Here is a 10,750-nt window from a genome sequence, read left to right as displayed (position 1 = left end):
CTTAAGGCTATGTGTACACGATGTGGATTTGCAGCGTTTACGCCGCGTTTTTTTCCACGCGGAAATGCTCCAAAAACCCAATGAATTACTTAAGCAATGTTAATCAATGACATTCCTGAAGTGTTGTGCACACGATCTGGAAATTTCCGTCCATATATGCAGCATTTTATTTTCTGCAGCATGTCAATTCTTTTTGATGATCTGCAGCACTTCTGCACGCAAAAAAATAATAAACCAACATATACTCCCTGTCTGCCGTAGTCCATTTAATACAGAGCTTCCCACGTTAATCTCACCCGGCTGCCAGTGATACACTGCAGGAGTGGTCACCTGTCAGTGTATCACTGAGCCGCCGTGAGTGTTCACCGGAGATCATCAGCTGATCAGCTTCGGTGCTCTCAACTTACGGCACCACTGCGTGGGAAAGTTCTCACATAGCGGTAGTGCTGCAAGTGAGAGCACCTGATGAACTCCAGTGAACTCTCATGGCAGCTTAGTGATACACTGCAGGAGAGATTACCTCCTTGTCAGTGTATTGCCGGAGGCCGACAGGATAGTATTATGCGTTGGTTTAATATTTTATTTTTGTTACAGAAGATGAGGGCGTCGGGTTGTAGGCATTCAAGTATGGTAAATTTAGATTAAATAAAGGAGACTGTGTGGTTATTTCAAATAAAGGACTTTATTCTGGCTGTGTCTTTATTTAACATATAACTATAGGACTCGTAATGGATAGGTGTCTCCATTACTAACCTGCGGACTTGATATCACCTGACAATACAAAGGTGACATCAACCCCACAAATATGAACCCTACTTGCCACCGCTACAGGGCAAGTGGGAAAAGCAAGGTTAAGTGCCAGAATTGGCATATCTATAAGATGCACCATTTCTAGTGCGACTGATATCAGATGTTTTTAGCCAGGGGGATGCCAATATCCATGGCCCCTTCCCAGGCTATATCAGCCTGCAGCTGTCTGCCTAGCCTTTGCTGGTTAAATTTCATAGGGGATTCCCATGTAAAAAAATTTCTGGGGTTCCCCTGTCAACTAGCAAGTAAAAGCTAAGCAAACAGATGTGAGCTGATATTAATAGCCTGGGAATATTTGGCTATTGGCTCCTTCCCAGAATATTAGCATCTGCCCTCAGCCATCAGCTTTCCCTCTGGTGGTTATTAAAATTATGCGGGAGCCCAAGCAATTTTTTGAAAAATCAAAAGATATTGCATTTCACGCAGGTTTCTGACAGTTGCTTTTTTGTTACAGCATATGTAGGTTAATTATGTTAATGCTCCTACATAGGCTGGTGTGTGTGTGTATTTATTAATGAGGGTATCTGGCTGATAAGGTTTAACAAGGAAATTACATCATATTTTTTTTAATATACATCTTTATTTAGCACTATGGATTTACAAAACCGCATGAAAAAAACGCATGAAAAAAACGCATAAAATCTACATAAAACGGCATGGAATTTCCACTGCGTTTTCTGCCATGAGATGCAGAAACCGAGCAGAAATGTCAGCAAGCAAAACCGCAACGTGCGCACATAGCATGTTTTTTCTTTTATAGCAAGTCCAAAGACACAATGATGTCACAATTTTTTTTTTTTTTTAGAGCTGCAGCGAAAAATATTGTGCAGGTCAGGTTTCTGTATCTAGTTTTTATACACTTGAAACAAAAATCCAATTGAAGCCATCTGGAAAGCATTCTAACACAATACAAAGCAAAAAGACAATTTTTTTTTTTTTTTTAAAGAAAAGCATGTTTTGCAAGTTTTTTCTAAATTTACAATAAAGGGAAAACAAAAACCCACACCTATCATACCTTTATTTAAATGTTTCATACTGATGGTTAGGAACACCAAACAAATCAAGCATTTTATACTCATCTGCATGTCAAGCAGAACCACACTCTCCCCCCTGAGGAGCCCAAGGGCGAAAAAAAACAAACACTTTATTTCACATTTTATATATTGACAAAATCAGTATTTTTTTAAAATCCAGAATTCAACCAGTACTGGAGTATAAAGCAGATCTATTCCATATTTGAGTGTAAGATACTAAAAGTAAAATTACGCATTATTGAGGATTCAAAACATTTAACAAAACATTTCTCGGTATCGAATTCCACACATGCAACCTTTTAAATACAGATATATTTACACACTTCGCTGTGAAACAGCAAGAAATGAAAAAGTTATGCATTTTGTTCTTTGTAACCACTTCTGCAAGCTATGAAATGTCGCTTTTGAACAAGAAAGTCATTGGAATCATGAACATTACGATGGTCACTTAAATCAAGATGTTACTCAAAAATGAATCACAGCACACGAGATATCTAGACAGTAAACATCATGAACAGCCATGCTGTGCAACTTAAGGATAGAACATTTATTAAACCAGGTACAATTTTGATCAATGCGCATTTCTCATTCAGATGTCAACTTTTGGGCAGCAAATCCACTTGATATGTTGCAAAGCATCACGTGAGCTGTATAGAGGAAAATTGATAAGCCCCTCTTCCTTCAATCTGTACAATCTTCTCAATAGAAAACCAAAGCAGACTCCACCTTGTACTCAAACCTTCACCAAGAGGAAATACAAATCTTATAGGAACTTGCCAAGTTGTACATGATCTCCGATCTACGGACAGCATATTATAAAGAGCAGTTAAACACTCATGTATAGTTTTGTAAAAGATTCACCAACTTTATTAAATTTACATCCCCGCTCTAGCTATGTTTAGAAGTCCAGTGGGCAGCATTGATTCAGTGATTGACAGTCTTGCCTTTATGACTGTGCATACAGAGGTAGAAGTGTGATCGAGTATGACAGATGTATACCGTATATCTAATAGATAGAGAGATCTATCTAAACGGAAGTGATCACAAAACCCATTTACATAAGGTGTTATATGCATTTAAAAAATTTGCATTTTTTTTCAGATCACAATCTTAAAAAAAAAAAAAAAAAAAAAAAAAAAAATGGTAATCTTGCAATTTTTATATTAACCATTAGGACTGTTTAGACTCCTTTCTTTTCCTTTCAGGACGTTTTCGCTCATCAGCAGAGACATAATTAGAATGGAAGATAACCCCTCTATACACACACTAACATTCACAATTGGCAATGTCAAACCTGACACTGCTCCCTCTCTTAAAAGGGACTGTCAGCACAAAATGACTTTTCAAACCAAGTACAGGTGCTCGGTGCTTAAAAGCAGGGCTAATCATTTATATACACACCTTCCGACCTGCTTGGTTTTTATCTATCTCCACCCTCCTCTGGCTCTATGAAGCCAGAACTGTCAATCAAAGAAGAGGGGTGGAGAATGAGCGAAAATAAGCAACTGGGAAGGTGTATTTAAATATGTGGCCATGGCGTGATGCACCAAGCAGCTGGACTTCGTTTGCAAAGTCATTCTGTGACAGTCCCTTTAATGTCCTATTCACAGGCTCTGATATATCAATACAAAATATGATGTTGAGGCCTGCCCATTGTGGCTATATGTTGTTTCCTGAAGCAACAAGATGTAAAAGTCTAAATAAAAAAAATAATAAAAAAAAAAGAGCTCCAGGAGCTAGTGCAATGCATAAAAACCCATTGCCGGTTTTTTAAAAGAATTTAAACACAAAAACCCGATTTAAACAATACGTCATCCTTTGATGATAGCTTCACTTTAAAAGGAACCTGTCACTCCCAAAATCGAAGATGAGCTAAGCCCACCAGCATCAGGGGCTTATCTACAGCATTCTGGAATGCTGTAGATAAGCCCCCCCGATGTATCCTGAAAGATGAGAAAGAGGTTAGATGATACTCGCCCAAGGGCGGTCCCGCTACAATGGGCGTCGCGGTCCGGGGCCTCCCATCTTCTTACGATGACGCCCTCTTCTTGTATTCACGCTGCGGCTCCGGCACAGGCGAACTTTGTCTGTCCTGTTGAGGGCAGAGCAAAGTACTGCAGTGCACAGGCCTCTCTGACCTTTCCCAGCCCCTACGCACTGCAGTACTTTGCTCTGCCCTCAACAGGACAGACAAAGAACGCCTGTGCCGGAGCCGCAGTGTGACTACAAGAAGAGGACGTCATCGTAAGAAGATGGGAGGCCCCTGACCGCGACGCCTATCAGACCGGACCACAGCGGGACTGCCCCTGGGTGAGTATAATCTAACCTCTTTTTCTCATCTTTCAGGTAACATCGGGGGCTTATCTACAGTATTACAGAATGCTGTAGATAAGCCCCTGATGCTGGTGGGCTTAGCTCATCTTCGATTTTGGGGGAACCTTTAAGCAGTGAAACAAATAGGGATCTAAAATTACAAGTTACAATGAATCTTTTCCCATATACATACACATTAATCTGTGCAGCTTTTCATGCTCTATAATATGCTGTCCACAGCTAGAACTGCATGTACATGTCAGGTTCCCATTAAGCGTTTTATTTTGCAAACCAATGGAATAAAAGTTTTGCCACCAACTCATTCACTTATGTCTTGCCCATTCAGCATTCAAAAGGCAAGACTGATAGCAAATTAGAAAAGCAGATTGTTCTTTTTACAAAGTGCTCAACTCAACAGAACAGCATTAAACAGGCTCAATATAGTATTAGGTCTCCACAAAGTAACAGTTACAGAAAATTAAAAAGGAAAAAAAACGCTTTATGTATTCACACTGAAGCTTGTGGCAAAGTTTGTATTCCAGAACACAGGAAGTTATTTCTGCTGTACAGTAACCTCATTTGCAACATTTTAGGCAGCATTTTGGTAATGAGCATTATTGCATGTATAACAAAACAATTATAAATCAGCATTATCCATACATTTCTCAAAATTATAATATTTACTTTTGTTCCCGCAAAATGTTCGGCAAACAATACATTTGAACGTAAAAGAAAATGTGCCTAAATCAGAAATAACACTGGCAGAAAGACAAGTAAAAAACAACCAACAGTTGTCTCATCAGGTTTTGAAATATCCAAAGCTTCTCCTAAACATTGATTTATTCTGCAAATACATTATACATTTTACCTAAGTCAACATTATACAGACTTGCAAAATGTAGATGCTTTGCCCTATAAATGTACATCAGTCACAATACAAAATATAGTGTGTTCAAATAGATATGTAGCGATGTATTAACCTAAAACAAGTTTTACTTTTCTTGAGCCCATTGGCCGGTCATTTAAATCAACCACAGAGGCCATTGCCTCATCACGAGATTCAAACGCAACCATGGCTTCTCCAGTAGGCATACCCTTCTCGCTAAACTTTAAGCACACAGAACCGGGTATTAACTGGTAACCATAAAAGAAATCAAGTATTTCATCTACAGTAACTGTGAAAGGCATATTTTGGATCCTAATTACTGTTGGACCTGGTTTTCCAGACCCATTTCCAAAACCAGGAGGTCCACTAACTGGCAGATTTGCTGGACCAAAACCAGGAGGGGGATTCATACCACTTGGGCTACCTGGTATATTTGGTGGTGCTGTGTTAAAGTTAGGAGGGGCATTTGCATTAGAAGGTCCGCTTGGAAAGGGTGGAGGACCGGCTCCAAATCCTGTGGGGGGAACATTAAAAGGACTTGGGCCACTTGCAAATTCTGGAGGATCAACTGGTGGGTTTTTCACATTTGATGTTCCAGGTGGTGGTGGTGGTCTTGGATCCACAAATCCAATTCCAATTGCAGGTGGTGGAACTGGGGGAGCAAAAGTACTACTACTTGGTCCACCAAATTTACTAGGCATAAGAAAGTTCTGACCATTGTTGTCATTTATGTTACTGTTCATAAAGGAAAATTCTTCACCACTGGGACGAATTGACTCAGCTATATTACTAAAGTGTTGCATTTTGAAACTCTTCCTGCCTATTATTGGAGGATTGATCTCAATTTCTTTCCTTTCTTCATTATTCACCACACGTAAAAAAGCATCTCTCCCATTTAACTTCTTACGATTTAGGCGCTCGGATTTACGAGCATCATCTTCACTCTTATACTGAACAAGTGCCTGTCCCAAACCTTGGCCATTATTATCCGTCAAGACATGTACACTGTTCTCATCAACAGCAATACCTTCTAGATTAAAGAACATAAATACATCTTTTCTAGAAATGCTGTACGGCAAATTTGAAAGATGAGCATAGAGTCTGGGGCTATGCTTCTCCAACTCCAAGTCAAGAGCAGAATCTTTATGGTCACCATAATTAAAACTCTGCATTTTTTTACGAATTGTTTCTATTTTTTCTATCATTTGACTTTTGGAAACTGGGTGTACTTGAATAAATCGATTGCCCATATACTGCTTATGTCGATTTAGTGCAGTTTTATAATCTGCCTCATTACTAAATTCCAGAAAACCTTCTCCGGTTGCTTTACCATTGGGCGCGTAAACTATATATATGCTGTCTTCAATAATGTCCAGTTTCTTAAAAAAATCTGTCACATGTTTGTTTTCTGCCTCATAAGGAAGGCCTTTCAAATAAATGCAGAAACCACGCTCGTGTGGGGACCTAGACCGGGAACGTCGCCGACCACTAGGCGATTTGGACCTGCCCATTGATGGTGTCATCATACGCAGTGGCCCATGGTGTCCTGGCCCATGGTGTCCTGGCCCATGGTGTCCTGGCCCATGGTGTCCTGGCCCATGGTGTCCTGGCCCATGTTTTCCCACATGTCCACCAGACATCACCCACTGTCTTTCACTGGCTGGGGCAACTTCAATAAAACGCTGTCCCAATAGCATCCTATTCCGTTGCAAAGCTTCATATGTATCATGTGGAGTCAGAAGCTTAACTAATGCCCCACCTGTTGGGCGACCCATATGATCTTTCAAAATAACCAGTCCATCTATACGCAAACCATGAAGAAATTGCTTTACATCATTCTCTGATACAGGGATAGACAAACCATGAAGGGCCACATATGGGTCATCATGGTTAAGAGGAGGTGGTGGTGGTGGTTTCATTAAATTTTGAGAGCTCAATGGCATTGGGTTTATAGGACCGAGAAATAATGGGTTGATATTACTATTCATCTGGGACCCAGAACCGTTCATCCCTGTAGGCAAGGGACCAACTGGCGGTGCATTTAAAGGTGGTATTCCAGTCAAAGGAGGAAGAGTAGACAACGGTGGTACAGGTGGTACTGGCGGTATGGGGGGAACAGGAGGTAAGGAAGACACAGGAGGAGGAACAGGTATAGGAGGTATAGATGGCATTGGTGGGAGGGTTGGTATTGTTGGCATTGGAGGGATTGGCGGTGGTGGAACAGAAGGCAGCTGAGGAGCAACACTGGGCATAGGGGAAGTAAATGTTGGATTGCAGAAGGGTGCACCTAGACTTGGTGGAGCATTTCCAACACTGGCTGTTGAGAAAGTTGTGACATTCTTACTGCTATCAACTGCAGTGGCAACTGTAGAGACTGTGCTAGTAGGGGGACTGCTATAATTGGGAACAGTTGTAGGCATGTTAACTCTGCTCATTACAGAGGTAGTGTTCATTGCTGGATTTGGTGGAGGCCCAGGGCGGTTAGAGTTTGCTGGTGGGATATCAACATTTGCAGTCTCAAAGCGTCTGCGACTAAGTTCAATCATGTTCTGCATTTCAGTCTTACTGCTCAACAACAGTGACACTTTTGACCCTTTGATTGTACCACCTGTGCGCATCATACCAAGTCGTGCATCTTCATCAGTGGCAAAAACGATGAAAGCCTCACCCTGCTCTCCCCCTACAATATGCACGCCACCATCAGGAATGGTTAGTCCAGAGAAGAAGTGCCGAATATCCATGGTCCCTGCCACTATAGGCAGGCCTTGCAAGCGGATGACCACAGCCATGCTGCGTTGAAAAAACAATCACCTGCAGATGAAAAAAGCAACGTCTACATCAGACTTAGGATTTGAACAAACTTCCATCAACTAGTTTCCCCACCCCCTCCCATTTTGTTTTTCTCTCCAGCATTGTTCCACCCAAATGAATACAGATTCAATTAACAGAGCAAAATATATAAAGATAAGGGAACATACAGTACAGACCAAAAGTTTGGACACACCTTCTCATTTAAAGATTTTTCTGAATTTTCATGACTATGAAAATTGTAAATTCACACTGAAGGCATCAAAACTATGAAGTAACGCATGTGGAATTATATACTTAACAAAAAAGTGTGAAACAACTGAAAATGTTTTATATTCTAGGTTCTTCAAAGTAGCCACCTTTTGCTTTGATGACTGCTTTGCACACTCTTGGCATGCTCTTGATGAGCTTCAAGAGGTAGTCACCGGAAATGGTTTTCACTTCACAGGTGTGCCCTGTCAGGTTTAATAAGTGGGATTTCTTGCCTTATAAATGGGGTTGGGACCATCAGTTGTGTTGAGCAGAAGTCTGGTGGATACACAGCTGATAGTCCTACTGAATAGACTGTTAGAATTTGTATTATGGCAAGAATAAAGCAGCTAAGTAAAGAAAAACGAGTGTCCATCATTACTTTAAGAAATGAAGGTCAGTTAGTCCGAAAAATTGGGAAAACTTTTAAACTGTCCCCAAGTGCACTGGCAAAAACCATCAAGCGCTACAAAGAAACTGGCTCACATGAGGACCACCCCAGGAAAGGAAGACCAAGAGTCACCTCTCCTTCTGAGGATAAGTTTATCCGAGTCACCAGCCTCAGAAATTGCAGGTTAACAGCAGCTCAGATTAGATATCAAGTCAATGCCACACAGAGTTCTAGCAGCAAACACATCTCTACAACAACTGTTAAGAGGAGACTTTGTGCAGCAGGCCTTCATGGTAAAATAGCTGCTAGAAAACCACTGCTAAGGACAGGCAACAAGCAGAGGAGACTTGTTTGGGCTAAAGAACACAAGGAATGGACATTAGACCAGTGGAAATCTGTGCTTTGGTCTGATGAGTCCACATTTGAGATCTTTGGTTCCAATCACCGTGTCTTTGTGCGACGCAGAAAAGGTGAACGGATGGACTCTACATGCCTGGTTCCCACCGTGAAGCATAGAGGAGGTGTGATGGTGTGGGGGTGCTTTGCTGGTGACACTGTTGGGGATTTATTCAAAATTGAAGACATTCTGAACCAGCATGGCAACCACAGCCTCTTGCAGCGGCATGCTATTCCATCCGATTTGCGTTTTGTTGGACCATCATTTATTTTTCAACAGGACAATGACCCCAAACACACCTCCAGGCTGTGTAAGGGCTATTTGACCAAGAAGGAGAGTGATGGGGTGCTACACCAGATGACCTGGCCTTTACAGTCACCAGACCTGAACCCAATCGAGATGGTTTGGGGTGAGCTGGACCGCAGAGTGAAGGCAAAAGGGCCAACAAGTGCTAAGAATCTCTTGGAACTCCTTCAAGATTGTTGGAAGATTATTTCCGGTGACTACCTCTTGAAGCTCATCAAGAGAATGCCCAGAGTGTGCAAAGCAGTCATCAAAGCAAAAGTGGCTACTTTGAAGAACCTAGAATACAAGACATATTTTCAGTTGTTTCACACTTTTTTTGTTAAGTATATAATTCCACATGTGTTAATTCATAGTTTTGAGGCCTTCAGTGTGAATTTACAATTTTCATAGTCATGAAAATACAGAAAAATCTTTAAATGAGGTGTGTCCAAACTTTTGGTCTGTACTGTATGCAAACTCAATCAATAACAATAATAATATTTATAATTTTTATTAAATGAGTTTATGAAATTACACAGGCACACTAGATATAGGATTGTCAGCTTCAGACTAGTTTTAAAACACAGGCATTTCATAACTTTTCTCCTTGTGATGAAGCCCAGCAGATGTGGCAAAAACAGAGGTAAATTGGCAATATTTAACCAAATGTTGAAGTCATTCAACTTGATAAAACCCCAGCACCACATGAAGTCATACATTGTATAGGAACTACCGGTTCTTCTTTTAATAAAAGTCTGACTAGTACTTTTAGAAATGGTGAAACAAGCAAATGTGGATGTATTTACTTCCTAAAAAAATAATAATAATTTTTGGAAATGACAACTAAAGTCTGATTTGTTGCTATGGGCAACTAGATGCCCATTCCGTTCCACTAGTCTTGATACCACTTGAACACAGAAAAGGGTTTAAAGAGGTTGTTCAGACTTATAATGAGGACTTTTCTTAAGGACAGAGCATCAATGTCAGATCACCCCCAATAGCCAGCTGTTATTGGCTCTTGTACTTCCTTAATGTTAAAGGGGCTGTCTGGTCAAAACCGATAAGTCTGCAGTCACTCTGCATGACTGCAGACTTATGAATGCGGGGATTCACCAGTGTCAGACACTGAACCGGACGTTATGAATGCGTTATACATACCCCCGGCCACGCTCTCCATACACTTGTATGGAGCGAGGCGGCGCCCTCTAGTTGGACATGGCCACTGGCCGGCTGTGTCACTAAACAGGACATGGCCTCAGCTCTATACAAGTGTATGGAGCTAGGCCACGTCCACTAGTCGGGGGTATGTATAACTGATGCTTAGCCGCCTGTCAAGGGTCTAAAACTGGCAAATCCCAACATTGCACAGTGCGTGCGTTGGGGGTATTCATAAGACTGCAGTCACACTGTCTGCAGACATATCGGTTTTGACCGGACAACCCCTTTAACAATGAATAGAGCCACAAAAGCACAACTATGTTCATAGTTTACTGGTCATTGGCGACAACTGCAGCTCAGCTCTTTCAGAATTGATGCAAAGCTGTAATACCAAGTAAATGCCAGTACACAGTGAAGGG

At 41.2% G+C, this 10,750-nt stretch overlaps 1 protein-coding gene across 1 annotated transcript; it reads right to left on the bottom strand.

Annotated features, from left to right (window-relative positions):
* Window positions 1-4,240: 4,240 nt before the first annotated feature.
* Window positions 4,241-7,832, bottom strand: RBM12 (RNA binding motif protein 12). The gene has a single exon (XM_077251899.1). The coding sequence runs from the start codon at window positions 7,830-7,832 to the stop codon at window positions 5,133-5,135; it is 2,700 nt and encodes an 899-aa protein (XP_077108014.1). The 3' UTR covers window positions 4,241-5,132.
* Between the last annotated feature and the right edge of the window lie 2,918 nt (window positions 7,833-10,750).

The sequence above is a fragment of the Ranitomeya variabilis genome, chromosome 4 (genome assembly GCF_051348905.1).
Source record: "Ranitomeya variabilis isolate aRanVar5 chromosome 4, aRanVar5.hap1, whole genome shotgun sequence".
Lineage (NCBI taxonomy): Eukaryota > Metazoa > Chordata > Amphibia > Anura > Dendrobatidae > Ranitomeya > Ranitomeya variabilis.
This window is presented reverse-complemented; position numbering and strand designations above follow the sequence as displayed.

What these genes read in the sequence shown, in the direction of transcription:
- RBM12 (XM_077251899.1), bottom strand. Translation starts at nt 7,832, where the DNA reads ATGGCTGTGGTCATCCGCTTGCAAGGCCTGCCTATAGTGGCAGGGACC.